This window comes from Oncorhynchus gorbuscha, linkage group LG22 (genome assembly GCF_021184085.1).
Source record: "Oncorhynchus gorbuscha isolate QuinsamMale2020 ecotype Even-year linkage group LG22, OgorEven_v1.0, whole genome shotgun sequence".
Lineage (NCBI taxonomy): Eukaryota > Metazoa > Chordata > Actinopteri > Salmoniformes > Salmonidae > Oncorhynchus > Oncorhynchus gorbuscha.
This window is the reverse complement of record NC_060194.1, coordinates 39,881,607-39,902,771: the sequence shown is the minus strand read 5'-3', so window position 1 is coordinate 39,902,771 and position 21,165 is coordinate 39,881,607. Positions and strand designations below refer to the sequence as shown.

The 21,165-nt window shown below is 45.9% G+C and overlaps 1 protein-coding gene across 1 annotated transcript; it reads left to right on the top strand.

The window, feature by feature from the left end:
* Positions 1–13,526: 13,526 nt before the first annotated feature.
* On the top strand, positions 13,527–18,218 carry LOC124009105 (phospholipase A and acyltransferase 4-like). The gene is made up of 7 exons (XM_046320601.1): positions 13,527–13,981; positions 16,130–16,222; positions 16,395–16,421; positions 16,586–16,600; positions 16,912–17,038; positions 17,148–17,386; positions 17,934–18,218. Exons 2-7 carry the CDS (start codon positions 16,148–16,150, stop codon positions 18,093–18,095), a joined length of 645 nt encoding a protein of 214 aa, XP_046176557.1. The 5' UTR covers positions 13,527–13,981; positions 16,130–16,147; the 3' UTR covers positions 18,096–18,218.
* Positions 18,219–21,165: the final 2,947 nt, after the last annotated feature.

Here is a 21,165-nt window from a genome sequence, read left to right as displayed (position 1 = left end):
CAGGTGTAGACCTAACAGTGAAATGCTGAATGCCACAGGTGTAGTAGACCTTACAGTGAAATGCTGAATGCCACAGGTGTAGACCTTACAGTGAAATGCTGAATGCCACAGGTGTAGACCTAACAGTGAAATGCTGAATGCCACAGGTGTAGACCTTACAGTGAAATGCTGAATGCCACAGGTGTAGACCTTACAGTGAAATGCTGAATGCCACAGGTGTAGACCTAACAGTGAAATGCTGAATGCCACAGGTGTAGACCTTACAGTGAAATGCTGAATGCCACAGGTGTAGTAGACCTTACAGTGAAATGCTGAATGCCACAGGTGTAGACCTTACAGTGAAATGCTGAATGCCACAGGTGTAGTAGACCTAACAGTGAAATGCTGAATGCCACAGGTGTAGACCTAACAGTGAAATGCTGAATGCCACAGGTGTAGTAGACCTTACAGTGAAATGCTGAATGCCACAGGTGTAGACCTTACAGTGAAATGCTGAATGCCACAGGTGTAGACCTAACAGTGAAATGCTGAATGCCACAGGTGTAGACCTTACAGTGAAATGCTGAATGCCACAGGTGTAGACCTTACAGTGAAATGCTGAATGCCACAGGTGTAGACCTAACAGTGAAATGCTGAATGCCACAGGTGTAGACCTAACAGTGAAATGCTGAATGCCACAGGTGTAGACCTTACAGTGAAATGCTGAATGCCACAGGTGTAGTAGACCTTACAGTGAAATGCTGAATGCCACAGGTGTAGTAGACCTTACAGTGAAATGCTGAATGCCACAGGTGTAGTAGACCTTACAGTGAAATGCTGAATGCCACAGGTGTAGTAGACCTTACAGTGAAATGCTGAATGCCACAGGTGTAGACCTAACAGTGAAATGCTGAATGCCACAGGTGTAGTAGACCTTACAGTGAAATGCTGAATGCCACAGGTGTAGTAGACCTTACAGTGAAATGCTGAATGCCACAGGTGTAGTAGACCTTACAGTGAAATGCTGAATGCCACAGGTGTAGACCTTACAGTGAAATGCTGAATGCCACAGGTGTAGACCTTACAGTGAAATGCTGAATGCCACAGGTGTAGACCTAACAGTGAAATGCTGAATGCCACAGGTGTAGACCTAACAGTGAAATGCTGAATGCCACAGGTGTAGACCTAACAGTGAAATGCTGAATGCCACAGGTGTAGTAGACCTTACAGTGAAATGCTGAATGCCACAGGTGTAGTAGACCTTACAGTGAAATGCTGAATGCCACAGGTGTAGTAGACCTTACAGTGAAATGCTGAATGCCACAGGTGTAGTAGACCTTACAGTGAAATGCTGAATGCCACAGGTGTAGACCTAACAGTGAAATGCTGAATGCCACAGGTGTAGTAGACCTTACAGTGAAATGCTGAATGCCACAGGTGTAGTAGACCTTACAGTGAAATGCTGAATGCCACAGGTGTAGACCTAACAGTGAAATGCTGAATGCCACAGGTGTAGACCTAACAGTGAAATGCTGAATGCCACAGGTGTAGACCTAACAGTGAAATGCTGAATGCCATAGGTGTAGACCTAACAGTGAAATGCTGAATGCCACAGGTGTAGACCTAACAGTGAAATGCTGAATGCCACAGGTGTAGTAGACCTTACAGTGAAATGCTGAATGCCACAGGTGTAGACCTAACAGTGAAATGCTGAATGCCACAGGTGTAGTAGACCTTACAGTGAAATGCTGAATGCCACAGGTGTAGACCTTACAGTGAAATGCTGAATGCCACAGGTGTAGTAGACCTAACAGTGAAATGCTGAATGCCACAGGTGTAGACCTTACAGTGAAATGCTGAATGCCACAGGTGTAGTAGACCTTACAGTGAAATGCTGAATGCCACAGGTGTAGACCTTACAGTGAAATGCTGAATGCCACAGGTGTAGTAGACCTAACAGTGAAATGCTGAATGCCACAGGTGTAGACCTAACAGTGAAATGCTGAATGCCACAGGTGTAGTAGACCTTACAGTGAAATGCTGAATGCCACAGGTGTAGACCTTACAGTGAAATGCTGAATGCCACAGGTGTAGACCTAACAGTGAAATGCTGAATGCCACAGGTGTAGACCTTACAGTGAAATGCTGAATGCCACAGGTGTAGACCTTACAGTGAAATGCTGAATGCCACAGGTGTAGACCTAACAGTGAAATGCTGAATGCCACAGGTGTAGACCTAACAGTGAAATGCTGAATGCCACAGGTGTAGACCTTACAGTGAAATGCTGAATGCCACAGGTGTAGTAGACCTTACAGTGAAATGCTGAATGCCACAGGTGTAGTAGACCTTACAGTGAAATGCTGAATGCCACATGTGTAGTAGACCTTACAGTGAAATGCTGAATGCCACAGGTGTAGTAGACCTTACAGTGAAATGCTGAATGCCACAGGTGTAGACCTAACAGTGAAATGCTGAATGCCACAGGTGTAGTAGACCTTACAGTGAAATGCTGAATGCCACAGGTGTAGTAGACCTTACAGTGAAATGCTGAATGCCACAGGTGTAGTAGACCTTACAGTGAAATGCTGAATGCCACAGGTGTAGACCTTACAGTGAAATGCTGAATGCCACAGGTGTAGACCTTACAGTGAAATGCTGAATGCCACAGGTGTAGACCTAACAGTGAAATGCTGAATGCCACAGGTGTAGACCTTACAGTGAAATGCTTACAAGCCCCTAAGCAACAAAACGTTTTAAAACATACGAATAAGAAATACAAGGAACAATAGTGAGACTATATACAGGGGGTACCAGTAAAGAGTCAATGTGCGGGACACCGGTTAGTCCAGGTAATTGAGAGAATGTGTACATGTAGGTAGAGTTATTAAAGTGACTATGCATAGATGATAAAAACAGAGAGTAGGGGGGTGGAGCAATGCAAATAGTCTGGGTAGCCATTTGATTAGATGTTCAGTAGTCTTATGGCTTGGGGGTAGATGCTGGTTAGAAGCCTCTTGGAACTAGACTTGGCACTCCGGTACAGCTTGCCGTGCGGTAGCAGAGAGAACAGTCTATGACAAGGGTGGCTGGAGTCTTTGACCATTTTTAGGGCCTTCCTCTGACACCGCCTGGTATAGAGGTCCTGGATTGCAGGAAGCTTGGTCCCAGTGATGTACTGGGCCATAAGCACCTCCCTCTGTAGTGCCTTGTGGTCAGAGGCCGAGCAGTTGCCGTACCAGGCAGTGATGCAACCAGTCAGGATGCTCTTGATGGTGCAGCTGTAGAACCTTTTGAGGATCAGAGGACCCATGCCAAATCTTTTCAGGCTCTTGAGGGGGAATAGGTCTTGTCATGCCCTCTTCACAACTGTCTTGATGTATTTGAACCATGTTAGTTTGTTGGTGATGTGGACACCAAGAAACTTAATGCTCTCAACCTGTTCCACTACAGCCCAGTCGATGAGAATGGGGGCGTGCTCGGTCCTCTTTTTCTTGTAGTCCACAATCATCTCCTTTGTCTTGATCACGTTGAAGGAGAAGTTGTTGTACTGGCACCTCACGGCCAGGTCTCTGACCTCCTCCCTACAGGCTGTCTCGTTGCTGTCGGTGATCAGGCCTACCACTGTTGTGTCATCTGCAAATTGAATGATGGCGTTGGAGTCGTGCCTGGCCGAGCATTCATGAGTCAACAGGGAGTACAGGAGGGAACTGAGCACACACTCCTGAAGGGCGCTGTGTTGAGGATCAGTGTGACGGATGTGTTGTTACCTACCCTTACCACCTGGGAGCGGCCCGTCAGGAAGTCCAGGATCCAGGGCACTATGGTGTTAAACGCTGAGCTGTAGTCAATGAATAGCATTCTCAAATAGGTGTTACTTTTGTCCATGTGGGAAAGGGCATTGTGGAGTGCAATAGAGATTGCATCATCTGTGGATCTGTTAGGGTGGTATGCAAATTGGAGTGGGTCTGGGGTTTCTGGGATAATGGTGTTGATGTGATCCATGACCAGCCTTTCAAAGCACTTCATGGCTACAGACGTGAGTGCTACAGATCGATGGCCACTATGGTGGTCTGCTTAAAACATGTTGGTATTACAGAGAGGTTGAAAATGTCAGTGAAGACACGTGCCAGTTGGTTAGCGCATGCTCACAGTACATGTCCTGGTAATCCGTCTGGCCCTGCGGCCTTGTGAATGTTGACCTGTTTAAAGGTCTTACTCACATCGGCTGCGGAGAACGTGATCACACAATCGTCCGGAACAGCTGGTGCTCTCATGCATGTTTCAGTGTTATTTACCTCGAAGCGAGCATAGAAGTAGTTTAGCTCGTCTGGTAGGCTCGTATCACTGGGCAGCTCTTGACTGTGCTTCCCTTTGTAGTCTGTAATGGTCTGCAAGCTCTGCCACATCCCAATGAGCATTGGAGCTGCTGTAATACGATTCGATCTTCGTCCTGTGTTGATGCTTTGCATGTTTGATGTTTCGTCGGAGGGCATAGCGGGATTTCTTATAAGCGTCCGGGTTAGAGTCCTGCTCCTTGAAATCGGCAACTCTGTCCTTTAGCTCAGTGAGGATGTTGCCTGTAATCCATGGCTTTTGGTTGGGGTATGTATGCACAGTCACTGTGGGGACAACGTCATCAATGCACTTATTTATGAAGCCAATGACTGATTATGGTGTCAGAGGAATCCCGGAACATATTCCAGTCTGTGCTGGCAAAACAATCCTGTAGCTTAGCATCTGCTTCATCTGACCACATTTTTATTGACCAAGTCACTGGTGCTTCCTGCTTTAGTTTGTGCTTGAAAGCAGGAATCAGGAGGTTAGAATTACAGTCAGATTTGCCAAATGGAGGGCGAGGGAGAGCTTTGTATGCGTCTGTGTGTGGAGGTAAAGTGGTCTTGAGTTTTTTTTCCCCTCTGGTTACATATTTAACGTACTGATAGGAATTTGGTAAAACGGAATTAAGTTTCCCTGCATTAAAGTCCCCGGGCCACTAGGAGCGCCACCTCTGGTTCAGTGGTTTCCTGTTTGCTTAGCTCATTGAATGTGGTCTTAGTAACACCATCAGTCTGTGGTGGTATGTAGAAAGCTACGAAAAATACAGATGAAAAACTCTCTAGGTAGATAGTGTGGTCTACAGCTTGTCATGAGATACTCTACCTCATGTGAGCAAAACTTTGAGACTTCCTTAGATATCATGCACCAGCTGTTGTTTACAAATACACATAGACCACCCCCCTTGTCTTTCCAGAAGCTGTTATTCTATCCTGCCGATACAGCGCAGCCAGCTGTATGTTGATAATGTTGTCGTTCAGCCACAACTCCGTGAAACACAAGATAGTAGAGTTTTTAATGTCATGTCCTCTTTTTCTCCGTCTTCTCTTCACGCAAATGATGGGGATTTGGTCCTGTTTCCGGGAAAGCAGTGTGTCGTTCACGTTGGGCTAGTCAGACTCGATAAAGGGAAAAAAAGCTTTTTCCAGTCCGTGGTGAATAATCGCTGTTCTGATGTCCAGAAGTTATTTTCCGTCATAAAAGACAGTAGCAGCAACATTATGTACACAATAAGTAAAAAAACAAGTTACAAACAATGCAAAATAACAATTTAAAAATCACAGTTGGTTAGGTGCACGTAAAACGTCAGCCACCTTCTCCGGCATCAGCCACCTTCTCATGATACATGATTGGTTCTTTTGTATTCCAACCCCCTCCTCCGTATTCTACCCCCCCTCCTCTGTATTCTACCCCCCTCCTCTGTATTCTAACCCCCTCCTCTGTATTCTACCCCCTCCTCTGTATTCTACCCCCTCCTCTGTATCCTACCCACCCCTCCTCTGTATTCTAACCCCCTCCTCTGTATTCTACCCCCTCCTCTGTATTCTACCCCCCCCCTCCTCTGTATTCTAACCCCCTCCTCTGTATTCTACCCCCCTCCTCTGTATTCTAACCCCCTCCTCTGTATTCTAACCCCCTCCTCTGTATTCTACCCCCTCCTCTGTATTCTAACCCCCTCCTCTGTATTCTACCCCCTCCTCTGTATTCTACCCCCTCCTCTGTATTCTACCCCCTCCTCTGTATTCTACCCCCCTCCTCTGTATTCTAACCCCCTCCTCTGTATTCTACCCCCCCTCCTCTGTATTCTAACCCCCTCCTCTGTATTCTATCCCCCTCCTCTGTATTCTACCCCCCTCCTCTGTATTCTACCCCTCCCCCTCCTCTGTATTCTAACCCCCCTCCTCTGTATTCTACCCCCTCCTCTGTATTCTACCCCCTCCTCTGTATTCTACCCCCTCCTCTGTATTCTACCCCCCCCCTCCTCTGTATTCTAACCCCCTCCTCTGTATTTTAACCCCCTCCTCTGTATTCTACCCCCTCCTCTGTATTCTACCCCCTCCTCTGTATTCTAACCCCCTCCTCTGTATTCTACCCCCTCCTCTGTATTCTACCCCCCTCCTCTGTATTCTACCCCTACCCCCTCTTCTGTATTCTAACCCCCTCCTCTGTATTCTACCCCCCTCCTCTGTATTCTACCCCCTCCTCTGTATTCTACCCCCTCCTCTGTATTCTACCCCCATCCTCTGTATTCTACCCCCTCCTCTGTATTCTACCCCCTCCTCTGTATTCTACCCCCTCCTCTGTATTCTACCCCCTCCTCTGTATTCTACCCCCTCCTCTGTATTCTAACCCCCTCCTCTATATTCTACCCCCCTCCTCTGTATTCTACCCCCCTCTGTATTCTACCCCCCCCTCTGTATTCTACCCCCTCCTCTGTATTCTACCCCCTCCTCTGTATTCTACCCCCTCCTCTGTATTCTACCCCCTCCTCTGTATTCTACCCCCCTCCTCTGTATTCTACCCCCTCCTCTGTATTCTACTCCCCTCCTCTGTATTCTACCCCTCTCCTCTGTATTCTACCCCCCTCCTCTGTATTCTACCCCCCCTGTATTCTCCTCTGTATTCCAACCCCCTCCTCTGTATTCTACCCCCTCCTCTGTATTCTAACCCCTCCTCTGTATTCTACCCCCTCCTCTATATTCTACCCCCTCCTCTGTATTCTACCCCCCTCCTCCTCTGTATTCTACCCCCCCCTGTATTCTACCCGCCTCCTCTGTATTCTAACCCCCTCCTCTGTATTCTACCCCCTCCTCTGTATTCTACCCCCTCCTCTGTATTCTACCCCCCTCTGTATTCCAACCCCCTCCTCTGTATTCTACCCCCTCCTCTGTATTCTAACCCCTCCTCTGTATTCTACCCCCCCCTCCTCTGTATTCTAACCCCCTCCTCTGTATTCTACCCCCCTCCTCTGTATTCTAACCCCTCCTCTGTATTCTACCCCCTCCTCTGTATTCTAACCCCTCCTCTGTATTCTACCCCCTCCTCTGTATTCCAACCCCCTCCTCTGTATTCTACCCCCTCCTCTGTATTCTAACCCCCTCCACTGTATTCTAGCCCCTCCTCTGTATTCTAACCCCCTCCTCTGTATTCTACCCCCTCCTCTGTATTCTAACCCCCTCCTCTGTATTCTACCCCCTCCTCTGTATTCTAACCCCCTCCTCTGTATTCTACCCCCTCCTCTGTATTCTACCCCCTCCTCTGTATTCTACCCCCTCCTCTGTATTCTACCCCCCCTCCTCTGTATTCTAACCCCCTCCTCTTTATTCTACCCCCTCCTCTGTATTCTACCCCTCCCCTCCTCTGTATTCTAACCCCCTCCTCTTTATTCTACCCCCTCCTCTGTATTCTACCCCTCCTCTGTATTCTACCCCCTCCTCTGTATTCTACCCCCTCCTCTGTATTCTACCCCCTCCTCTGTATTCTACCCCCCCTCTGTATTCTAACCCCCTCCTCTGTATTCTAACCCTCCTCTGTATTCTACCCCCTCCTCTGTATTCTACCCCCTCCTCTGTATTCTACCCCCTCCTCTGTATTCTAACCCCCTCCTCTGTATTCTACCCCCTCCTCTGTATTCTACCCCCTCCCCCCTCCTCTGTATTCTACCCCCTCCTCTGTATTCTACCCCCTCCTCTGTATTCTACCCCCTCCTCTGTATTCTACCCCCTCCTCTGTGTTCTAACCCCCTCCTCTGTATTGTACCCCCTCCTCTGTATTCTAACCCCCTCCTCTGTATTCTACCCCCTCCTCTGTATTCTACCCCCTCCTCTGTATTCTACCCCCACCTCTGTATTCTACCCCCCCTCGTCTGTACTCTAACCCCCTCCTCTGTATTCTACCCCCCCCCCCTCCTCTGTATTCTAACTCCCCTCCTCTTTATTCTACCCCCTCCTCTGTATTCTACCCCCCCCCTCCTCTGTATTCTAACCCCCTCCTCTGTATTCTACCCCTCCTCTGTATTCTACCCCCTCCTCTGTATTCTACCCCCTCCTCTGTATTCTACCCCCTCCTCTGTATTCTACCCCCCTCCTCTGTATTCTAACCCCCTCCTCTGTATTCTAACCCCCTCCTCTGTATTCTACCCCCTCCTCTGTATTCTACCCCCTCCTCTGTATTCTACCCCCTCCTCTGTATTCTAACCCCCTCCTCTGCATTCTACCCCCTCCTCTGTATTCTACCCCCTCCTCTGTATTCTACCCCTCCCCCTCCTCTGTATTCTAACCCCCTCCTCTGTATTCTACCCCCTCCTCTGTATTCTACCCCCTCCCCCCTCCTCTGTATTCTACCCCCTCCTCTGTATTCTACCCCCCCTCCTCTGTATTCTACCCCCTCCTCTGTATTCTACCCCCTCCTCTGTATTCTACCCCCTCCTATGTATTCTACCCCCTCCTCTGTATTCTAACCCCCTCCTCTGTATTCTACCCCCTCCTCTGTATTCTACCCCCCCTCCTCTGTATTCTACCCCCTCCTCTGTATTCTACCCCCTCCTCTGTATTCTACCCCCTCCTCTGTATTCTACCCCCCTCCTCTGTATTCTAACCCCCTCCTCTGTATTCTACCCCCTCCTCTGTATTCTAACCCCCTCCTCTGTATTCTACCCTCCCCCTCCTCTGTATTCTAACCCCCTCTGTATTCTACCCCCTCCTCTGTATTCTACCCCCTCCTCTGTATTCTACCCCCTCCTCTGTATTCTACCCCCCTCCTCCTCTGTATTCTACCCCCTCCTCTGTATTCTACCCCCTCCTCTGTATTCTAACCCCTCCTCTCTGTATTCTACCCCCTCCTCTGTATTCTACCCCCTCCTCTGTATTCTACCCCCCTCTGTATTCTAACCCCCCCCTCCTCTGTATTCTACCCCCCTCTGTATTCCAACCCCTCCTCTGTATTCTACCCCCTCCTCTGTATTCTAACCCCTCCTCTGTATTCTACCCCCCCCCTCCTCTGTATTCTAACCCCCTCCTCTGTATTCTACCCCCTCCTCTGTATTCTAACCCCCTCCTCTGTATTCTAACCCCCTCCTCTGTATTCTAACCCCCTCCTCTGTATTCTAACCCCTCCTCTGTATTCCAACCCCCTCCTCTGTATTCTACCCCCTCCTCTGTATTCTAACCCCTCCTCTGTATTCTACCCCCTCCTCTGTATTCTAACCCCCTCCTCTGTATTCTACCCCCTCCTCCTCTGTATTCTAACCCCTCCTCTGTATTCTACCCCCTCCTCTGTATTCTAACCCCCTCCTCTGTATTCTACCCCCTCCTCTGTATTCCAACCCCCTCCTCTGTATTCCAACCCCCTCCCCTGTATTCTACCCCCTCCTCTGTATTCTACCCCCTCCTCTGTATTCCAACCCCCTCCTCTGTATTCTACCCCCTCCTCTGTATTCTAACCCCTCCACTGTATTCTAGCCCCTCCTCTGTATTCTAACCCCCTCCTCTGTATTCTACCCCCTCCTCTGTATTCTAACCCCCTCCTCTGTATTCTACCCCCTCCTCTGTATTCTAACCCCCTCCTCTGTATTCTACCCCCTCCTCTGTATTCTACCCCCTCCTCTGTATTCTACCCCCCTCTGTATTCTAACCCCCCCCCCTCCTCTGTATTCTACCCCCTCCTCTGTATTCCAACCCCCTCCTCTGTATTCTACCCCCTCCTCTGTATTCTACCCCCTCCTCTGTATTCTAACCCCCTCCTCTGTATTCTAACCCCTCCTCTGTATTCTAACCCCTCCTCTGTATTCTAACCCCCTCCTCTGTATTCTAACCCCCTCCTCTGTATTCTAACCCCCTCCTCTGTATTCTAACCCTCCTCTCTGTATTCTAACCCCCTCCTCTGTATTCTACCCCTCCTCTGTATTCTAACCCCCTCCTCTGTATTCCAACCCCCTCCTCTGTATTCCAACCCCCTCCCTGTATTCTACCCCTCCTCTGTATTCTACCCCCTCCTCTGTATTCCAACCCCCTCCTCTGTATTCTACCCCCTCCTCTGTATTCTAACCCCCTCCACTGTATTCTAGCCCCTCCTCTGTATTCTAACCCCCTCCTCTGTATTCTACCCCTCCTCTGTATTCTAACCCCCTCCTCTGTATTCTACCCCCTCCTCTGTATTCTAACCCCCTCCTCTGTATTCTACCCCTCCTCTGTATTCTACCCCCTCCTCTGTATTCTACCCCCTCCTCTGTATTCTACCCCCTCCTCTGTACTCTAACCCCCTCCTCTGTATTCTACCCCCCCCTCCTCTGTATTCTAACCCCCTCCTCTGTATTCTAACCCCCTCCTCTGTATTCTACCCCCTCCTCTGTATTCTACCCCCTCCTCTGTATTCTACCCCCTCCTCTGTATTCTAACCCCTCCTCTGTATTCTACCCCCTCTCCTCTGTATTCTACCCCCCTCCTCTGTATTCTACCCCTCCCCTCCTCTGTATTCTAACCCCCTCCTCTGTATTCTACCCCCTCCTCTGTATTCTACCTCCTCTGTATTCTACCCCCCCCCCCTCCTCTGTATTCTACCCCCTCCTCTGTATTCTACCCCCCCTCCTCTGTATTCTACCCCCCCCCCCCTCCTCTGTATTCTACCCCCTCCTCTGTATTCTACCCCTCCTCTGTATTCTACCCCCTCCTATGTATTCTACCCCCTCCTCTGTATTCTAACCCCCTCCTCTGTATTCTACCCCCTCCTCTGTATTCTACCCCCTCCTCTGTATTCTACCCCCTCCTCTGTATTCTACCCCCCTCCTCTGTATTCTACCCCCTCCTCTGTATTCTACCCCCTCCTCTGTATTCTACCCCCTCCTCTGTATTCTACCCCCTCCTCTGTATTCTACCCCCCCTCCTCTCCTCTGTATTCTAACCCCCTCCTCTGTATTCTACCCCCTCCTCTGTATTCTACCCCCTCCTCTGTATTCTACCCCCTCCTCTGTATTCTAACCCCTCCTCTGTATTCTACCCCTCCCCCTCCTCTGTATTCTAACCCCCTCTGTATTCTACCCCCTCCTCTGTATTCTACCCCCTCCTCTGTATTCTACCCCCTCCTCTGTATTCTACCCCCCTCCTCCTCTGTATTCTACCCCCCTCCTCTGTATTCTACCCCCTCCTCTGTATTCTAACCCCCTCCTCTGTATTCTACCCCTCCTCTGTATTCTACCCCCTCCTCTGTATTCTACCCCCCTCTGTATTCTAACCCCCTCCTCTGTATTCTACCCCCCTCTGTATTCCAACCCCCTCCTCTGTATTCTACCCCCTCCTCTGTATTCTAACCCCTCCTCTGTATTCTACCCCCCTCCTCTGTATTCTAACCCCCTCCTCTGTATTCTACCCCCTCCTCTGTATTCTAACCCCCTCCTCTGTATTCTAACCCCCTCCTCTGTATTCTAACCCCTCCTCTGTATTCTAACCCCTCCTCTGTATTCCAACCCCCTCCTCTGTATTCTACCCCCTCCTCTGTATTCTAACCCCCTCCTCTGTATTCTACCCCCTCCTCTGTATTCTAACCCCCTCCTCTGTATTCTACCCCCTCCTCTGTATTCCAACCCCCTCCTCTGTATTCCAACCCCCTCCTCTGTATTCTACCCCCTCCTCTGTATTCTACCCCCTCCTATGTATTCTACCCCCTCCTCTGTATTCTAACCCCCTCCTCTGTATTCTACCCCCTCCTCTGTATTCTACCCCCCTCCTCTGTATTCTACCCCCTCCTCTGTATTCTACCCCCTCCTCTGTATTCTACCCCCTCCTCTGTATTCTAACCCCCTCCTCTGTATTCTACCCCCTCCTCTGTATTCTACCCCCTCCTCTGTATTCTACCCCCCCCCCTCCTCCTCTGTATTCTAACCCCCTCCTCTGTATTCTACCCCTCCTCTGTATTCTACCCCCTCCTCTGTATTCTACCCCCTCCTCTGTATTCTAACCCCTCCTCTGTATTCTACCCCTCCCCCTCCTCTGTATTCTAACCCCCTCTGTATTCTACCCCCCTCCTCTGTATTCTACCCCCTCCTCTGTATTCTACCCCCTCCTCTGTATTCTACCCCCCCTCCTCCTCTGTATTCTACCCCCTCCTCTGTATTCTACCCCCTCCTCTGTATTCTAACCCCCTCCTCTGTATTCTACCCCTCCTCTGTATTCTACCCCCTCCTCTGTATTCTACCCCCCTCTGTATTCTAACCCCCTCCTCTGTATTCTACCCCCTCTGTATTCCAACCCCCTCCTCTGTATTCTACCCCCTCCTCTGTATTCTAACCCCCTCCTCTGTATTCTACCCCCCCCCTCTGTATTCTAACCCCCTCCTCTGTATTCTACCCCCTCCTCTGTATTCTAACCCCTCCTCTGTATTCTAACCCCTCCTCTGTATTCTAACCCCTCCTCTGTATTCTAACCCCCTCCTCTGTATTCCAACCCCCTCCTCTGTATTCTACCCCCTCCTCTGTATTCTAACCCCCTCCTCTGTATTCTACCCCCTCCTCTGTATTCTAACCCCTCCTCTGTATTCTACCCCCTCCTCTGTATTCCAACCCCCTCCTCTGTATTCCAACCCCCTCCCCTGTATTCTACCCCCTCCTCTGTATTCTACCCCCTCCTCTGTATTCTACCCCTCCCCCATTCCTGCCCCCCCCGTCTGCTAATGATAATAAAACACCGGTCTAATGAAGTGTATGCTCTGAACTTAACTAAACACCAGAAATATCCATTTAATTTTGAGAAATTTGTTTGGGATTCCTTCCATTTCAAAATAATTAATTAAAATGTATTTAAAATTGAAACCTGTAAAAAGTTCAGTTGTATAGTAGCCTAAATTAACATGGCATTATGCTAATGAGAAGCATCATTCCCCCAAAATATACAATATTACTTTTTTGTTTTACTTGAACTTTTGTGCAGAACAGAAATGTACAAGATGTTGACAACATATTCTCCATCTTGTCTTTCTCCATCTAAAATGGAGGAGAATAAAGGACCTAAAAGCAATAATATTTAAAGCAGCTGATAACGACTTCATGGGATACATGTCTCTCTCCATCTGGGTTTAATATCAGAACATATTCAAAGCAACTGATAACTAATTAAAGTGTTACAATTGTTAAGGTCAGAGTAGTTGGAGAAAGACTGAAGGTCCATTGTCACAGGTCTAGTCAGAACAGTATTTAAAGGGTCACCTCTCCCAGCTTTAGTAGGCTCTGACCATCATAGAGAAGATCCTTCACTCTCACCTCTCAACAGAGAAGACCCTTCACTCTCTCCTCTCAACAGGGAAGACCCTTCACTCTCTCCTCTCAACAGAGAAGACCCTTCACTCTCACCTCTCAACAGGGAAGACCCTTCACTCTCCCCTCTCAACAGAGAAGACCCTTCACTCTCACCTCTCAACAAAGAAGACCCTTCACTCTCTCCTCTCAACAGGGAAGACCCTTCACTCTCTCCTCTCAACAGGGAAGACCCTTCACTCTCTCCTCTCAACAGAGAAGACCCTTCACTCTCACCTCTCAACAGGGAAGACCCTTCACTCTCCCCTCTCAACAGAGAAGACCCTTCACTCTCACCTCTCAACAAAGAAGACCCTTCACTCTCTCCTCTCAACAGGGAAGACCCTTCACCTCAACTCAAAATTCACTTGTCTGACTCTCTAGAGGTGAGCTAAACGTAATGGGGGAGCAGTGTGTCTTTTCATCAGTCTGTCTCACCTATATCTTTTAGTGTCCTGTTATGATGCTTGATAGGTCAAATTTTAATTCCTGGAATGGGGGTGTGGTATATTGTATAAATAAAGTATGCCTACATTCAGATATAGATCTCTCTGTTCAATATCACTCAGAGTTCCGTTTATTGACCAGTTTGAGGCAACTAAGCCCATTAAACTGGTCCGTGAGATTCTTGATATGATTATCAAGCTCAGACTCCACGACATCAGATAAAACCTTGTGTTCCCCTGCTACTCTATCATAGCCTCTCTTTATCGAGCTCAGACTGTTAGACAGGTGTATGTTCATTTGATCAAGTTTGAAGTTGTATTGGTCATATGTACAGGATACACATGGTATACAAGTCCAACGACAGAATGCTTACTTGCAGGTTCCTTCTGGACAATGCAACAACAAACATAAATAATAAAATATATGAATATATACATAAAGTAGATGGTTCAGTAGAATAGAATAAACATTTTATCATATATATATAATACAGGAAGGCACAGTGCAGTATTTAACGATCATAAATAAGAGTCAGGTAGCAGCAGTTGTGATGTGTGTGAAGTATGAATGTGTGTGTGTGTGTATAAGTGTGTGTGGATGAGTGGATGTCTGTGTGGGAGTGCCTGAGTTCTAAAGTGCGGAGAATCAGAGCAGGTGGTCCGTCCAGTTGTGAAGAGTTCCTGGGGTGGCATGCGGGATTTCTTCAGCCGCCTTAGTAGGTAAAGGCGCTGTTGCGGCATCTTGACAAGAGTGGTGGTGTTGCTGGTCCATATCAAGTCCTTGGTTATGGGGAAGCAGTGGAGGAAAAAGGACTTGAGTAAGAGTAAAGATACCTTGATAGAAAATGACTCAGGTAAAAGTGAAAGTCTTCCAGTAAAATACTACTTAAGTATGTCTAAAAATATTCAGTTTTAAATATATTTAAGTCTCAAAGTAAAAATAATTGCTAAAATATACTTAAGTATCAAAAGAAAAAGTAAAGGTATAAATCATTTCAAATTCAGCAAACCAGATGGCACAATTATTTATTTACATTTTTTATGGAGAGCCCGGGTCAATCTCCAACACTCAGACATCATTTACATCCAATTTTCAAAATGTACATTTTAGGGTCAAGGAAAATTTGTGGAGTAAAAAGTACATTCTTTTCTTTAGGAACACTCAGACATCATTTACAAACAAAGCATGTGTGTTTAGTGAGTCTGCCAGATCAGAGGCAGTATGGATGACCAGGGATGTTCTCTTGATAAGTGCGTGAATTGGACAATTTTCCTGTCCTGCTAAGCATTCAAAATGTACATTTTAGGGTCAGGGAGAATTTGTGGAGTAAAAAGTACACTATTTTCTTTACGAAGGTAATGAAGTAAAAGTAAAACTTGAAAATATAAAAATACCCCCAAAAAACTACTAGATAATTACTCAAGTATTTTCACTTGAGTACTTTACACAACTGTGTAGATGATAAGGAAGTTAAAACTGCTGACTCTCTCTACTGCAGTCGCATTGATGTGGATCGTGGGCATGTTCCCTTCTCTGCTTCCTAAAGTCAACAATCATCTGTTTTGCAGATGTTGAGGGATGCCTGTTCCTCAATGCCTATTCCTCCTCCCTATAGGCTGACTCGTTGTTGTTAGTTATTAGGGCTATTGACGCGGTGTCGTTAGCAAATTTGATGATGGATTTGGTGACGCGCAAAGCCACGCAGTTGTGGTGGAACAGGGAGTTGGGCAGAGGGCTGAGGACACAACCCTGTATTAAAAACGTTTTTGGGCTGTTTATAAAAACGATCTATTTTCACCAGTAATTTTGCGGTTGTGTTTTATTACTATAAATGTAGCAACATGTTCATGTTTCAGTCACTGTCAGTCTGACATTTGACTGTAGCTCCTACAACTCTCAGATAACTCCATTAACTCCAGTGGTAAACTACTGTACCCTATAGCTAGAAATGGGTTATTGAGATTCAAATGTCATTTGAAGAGTTATAGTTACAGTGGCCAAAATGAATGCGAAGACACTTAGTGCCCACTGAAATTAACATGTGCTTGACTCCTCTTTAATTTGCATCTCTGTTTGATCCTTTCCAGCATTTCCCCTGGACAGCCATGAAGATGACAATTAAGCAGACCTTAACTTTGGCCATTTTGCTTTTTCAACTGACCATCTCGGTTGAAGGAGGGGTAAGTGACTTTAAATAAATAATCTCCTAATCTACTAGTATGATATATACCTTCTCGTTAGTAGGTATCAAACAAAAGTGAGAAACGCTTTGGCTAATTGAACATGTTTTTTTAAATTCGAAAATAGTTACTGTTTTGTTATGAATCAATTGCCTCTCTGTTTTACGAACAGGGGACTGGGTCTGGGCCGGTTCAACAGGTAAAACAACCAGAGCTACAAACACTACATTATTGAATTACTGAATAATATGACATACTGTGTGCTGGTAGTCCATTTAAAAACGAGTTATTCAAGTAATATCGTTACGATAATGCATTTGTAGTATTATTAATTTAGTTTCTTATTATTCATTCACTTTTCAGAGCAAAGTTTATGACGTAAGTAACAGTAAATTACTAACTGAACATGTTTTTATTTGAAAAGTAGTTTTTTGTTCTGAATATATAACTTGGGACCCCAACACACTTCCACTTTGTGAAAATGTGTCATAATTGTCAATTGCATTAGCATTATACATTGTCAATGAATACAGTGAAATTATTGCCTGCTCTGAGTGTAACTACTTTTTTAAATATATGGATTATGTGATTTACAGGCAAATATCAATGTAAATAGCAATTAGCGTCAGACAATTCAGGTATTACTTGTTCCTATAATGTTTCTATTTATTTATTTAATCATCTTTTAGTATACTTTTGGGGATATCATCAAATTTGATCGAATTGGGTACAACCACTATGCAATTTGGGTGGGTGATGAAGTGTTTGGCGATCCCAATATAAGAAAAAATGGACAAAATATTTTTCACTTCCCAGGTAAGTTTAAAATATTAACAATATAAAACATGAGCCTATACAATCCTAAATATTATTATAAAGTCACCAATTACAAAAATGTCTGATTTCATTCCCATTTCTCTATCAGGTCAATTAATCTCCACAGTTACAAAATGTGCCTTTGATTCACTGGATGCGGTTAAAGGCAGTAGTACCCCTGTGGTGGACAATTATCTAGATGGAAATGATCGTGTTATCAGAACACGTGAAGAGATGATTCAAGATATTGTGACCCTGAATATTGATTGTGGGAAATACTTTGTTATCAAGAACAATTGTGAGCATATTGCCACAACTATTCGCTACGGTGGGGCTTCCTGCTTTCAGGTACGTGTATTTATTTAATCAGACTCTGAAGAGGCTATACAACAACTGAAGTGTGTAGTGAACTTCCATTCCATCAAACACAAACTCTCTTTCTTGTCTTGACAACTGGATTTTGGGGGATTTTGGATATGGATCAATCTATTACTGATCATATTTAAATGAGGTGAAGGATAGCCATCAATGTAGCTAGAACCATGACGGCATTATGTTTATAACCTCAGGCACATTCAATTAATGAAACATTTCGCTACGTTTCACGACGGTTTGTACTGAATGACAACGGTGCGCACCATTCTTCCATCTTCTTTGAGGTGTGTTTGCCCCCATCTGGGGGTGTGTGTCCTGATTAATATGGGTGTGACCATTTAAAATGGCAAAACTTGAACAGTGTCATACTGAAATCTATTGCCTTCTCAGAGACCATATTCACAGCATTTTTAAACTGGTCTTTCAGTACAGCACCATTTCCATTCAATTAAAAAAATTGTACAACGTTGGCCCCTTCTGAATTGCTGGCCTGACTTTTCTCTCCTTCAATGGTCCATAGCAAGGTTCCAATCCACTTACTGAAATGGCGGCGAAATTCTGCTGTGTTACCAATAGAGTTGCCGAAACACTCAAGAACAATCAGAAGACGGGGCGTGGCAGAAGAGGTCTTGGTCTCCTACAGGTTGAAACCCGTGCCAACCAGGGTGCACCAGCTGCTTGAGTTCTAAACCTCTCAGATGTTCTCTCTCTCTTCCATCCTCTCTGTCTCTGTATGAAGTGAGTTCTAAACCTCTCAGATGTTCTCTCTCTCTTCCATCCTCTCTGTCTCTGTATGAAGTGAGTTCTAAACCTCTCAGATGTTCTCTCTCTCTTCCATCCTCTCTGTCTCTGTATGAAGTGAGTTCTAAACCTCTCAGATGTTCTCTCTCTCTCTTCCATCCTCTCTGTCTCTGTATGAAGTGAGTTCTAAACCTCTCAGATGTTCTCTCTCTCTTCCATCCTCTCTGTCTCTGTATGAAGTGAGTTCTAAACCTCTCAGATGTTCTCTCTCTCTTCCATCCTCTCTGTCTCTGTATGAAGTGAGTTCTAAACCTCTCAGATGTTCTCTCTCTCTTCCATCCTCTCTGTCTCTGTATGAAGTGAGGTCTTAGTAATAATAAAACATGAGTAGAATTCTGTTTCCTGTCTGTTTTATTAAAAGGATAAAAGGCTTGTAAGCCGTCAATTAAGAGTTGCATTTTTTTAAATATGTTATAACTCACTTATTAACATTCATCTCGTGTTAAGTGATTTATTGGTAATATGGTGTTTTACTGTAAGATGAGGAAATGTTGGAGACATTACTGTTAGCAGCACATGGACATGATTATCAATGATGTAATAGTTGAATCCCAACACCAGATGGCAGACAATGTACAACATAAAGACTTTTGGTCTCATGCTCTCAAATTATATTCTGGACCTTTGTGCCAGTTTGACTGCATTTTTTCCATTTTTGCCTTCTAATCAGGGACTGATTTATACCTGGGAAACCAGGTGGATGCAATTCATTATCAGGTAGAACAGAAAACCAGCAGCAATCTGGAGCTCCAGGGTAGTTTTGGATACCCTGGTCGAGTGTATTACAGTGGACTATTTATAATAAAACTACATGATAACTAATTAACTACCTGATAACTAATTTATAACTACATGATAACTAATTGATAACTACGTGATAACGAATTGGTAACTTTGAAAACTAATTGATAACTAGAGGATATACAGTAGGTATGATGGAGGGTATACAGTAGGTATGATGGAGGGTATACAGTAGGTATGATGGAGGGTATACAGTAGGTATGATGGAGGGTATACAGTAGGTATGATGGAGGGTATACAGTAGGTTTGACGGAGGGTATACAGTAGGTATGATGGAGGGTATACAGTAGGTATGATGGAGGGTATACAGTAGGTATGATGGAGTGTATACAGTAGGTATGATGGAGGGTATACAGTAGGTATGATGGAGGATATACAGTAGGTATGATGGAGGGTATACAGTAGGTATGATGGAGGGTATACATTAGGTATGATGGAGGGTATACAGTAGGTATGATGGAGTGTATACAGTAGGTATGATGGAGGGTATACAGTAGGTATAGTATGGGGTATACAGTAGGTATGATGGAGGGTATACAGTAGGTATGATGCAGGGTATACAGTAGGTATGATGGAGGGTATACAGTAGGTATGATGGAGGGTATACAGTAGGTTTGATGGAGGGTATACAGTAGGTATGATGCAGGGTATACAGTAGGTATGATGGAGGGTATACAGTAGGTATGATGGAGGGTATACAGTAGGTATTATGGAGGGTATACAGTAGGTATGATGGAGGATATACAGTAGGTATGATGGAGGGTATACAGTAGGTATGATGGAGGGTATACAGTAGGTATGATGGAGGGTATACAGTAGGTATGATGGAGGGTATACAGTAGGTATAGTATGGGGTATACAGTAGGTATGATGGAGGGTATACAGTAGGTATGATGGAGGGTATACAGTAGGTATGATGGAGGGTATACAGTAGGTATAGTATGGGGTATACAGTAGGTATGATGGAGGGTATACAGTAGGTATAGTATGGGGTATACAGTAGGTATGATGGAGGGTATACAGTAGGTATGATGGAGGGTATACAGTAGGTATGATGGAGTGTATACAGTAGGTATGATGGAGTGTATACAGTAGGTATGATGGAGGGTATACAGTAGGTATGATAGAGGGTATACAGTAGGTATGATGGAGGGTATACAGTAGGTATGATGGAGGGTATACAGTAGGTATGATGGAGGGTATACAGTAGGTATGATGGAGGGTATACAGTAGGTATGATGGAGGGTATACAGTAGGTATGATGGAGGATATACTGTTGGTATGATGGGAACTCTCTTCTAGGCATAGATGAATATCCTCCTTAATCCCACAATTCAATGGGAAGGCATCAAGTCAGAATTCCAACAATGGGCCTCAGTAGAGGCCAGTAGGGCCAATCAAAAGCATTCCACTGTATACTGTCTGGATTCTCAAGCCAAACAGGTTCCTGCAACACATCATCAGAACATGTATCTGAATGCAAGCACGCACTGAGATCCCCATCCCCAGACACAGAGGGGGACAAAGACTGGACTGAGACCCCAGCTCGCTCCATATGATGGAGGGTACATAAGGTTTGATGGAGGGTACATAAGGTTTGATGGAGGGTACATAAGGTTTGATGGAGGGTACATAAGGTTTGATGTATATAGGATCTGTCCAGGCCAGTCTCTACAAGGATGTGTCCAGGCCAGTCTCTACAAGGATGTGTCCAGGCCAGTCTCTACAGGGGTCTGTCAAAGGCGTCTCTACAGGGATCTGTCCAGGCCAGTCTCTACAAGGATGTGTTCAGGCCAGTCTCTACAGGGATCTGTCCAGGCCAGTCTCTACAGGGATTTGTCCAGGCCTGTCTCTACAGGGATCTGTCCAAGGCCAGTCTCTACAGGGATTTGTCCACTGCAGTCTCTACAAGGATGTGTCCAGGACAGTCTCTACAGGGATCTGTCCAGGCCAGTCTCTACAGGGATTTGTCCAGGCCAGTCTCTACAGGGATCTGTCCAAGGCCAGTCTCTACATGGATCTGTCCAGTCAAGTCTCTACAGGGATTTGTCCAGGCCAGTCTCTACAGGGATCTGTCCAAGGCGTCTCTACAGGGATTTGTCCAGGGCAGTCTCTACAGGGATCTGTCCAGGCCAGTCTCTACAGGGATC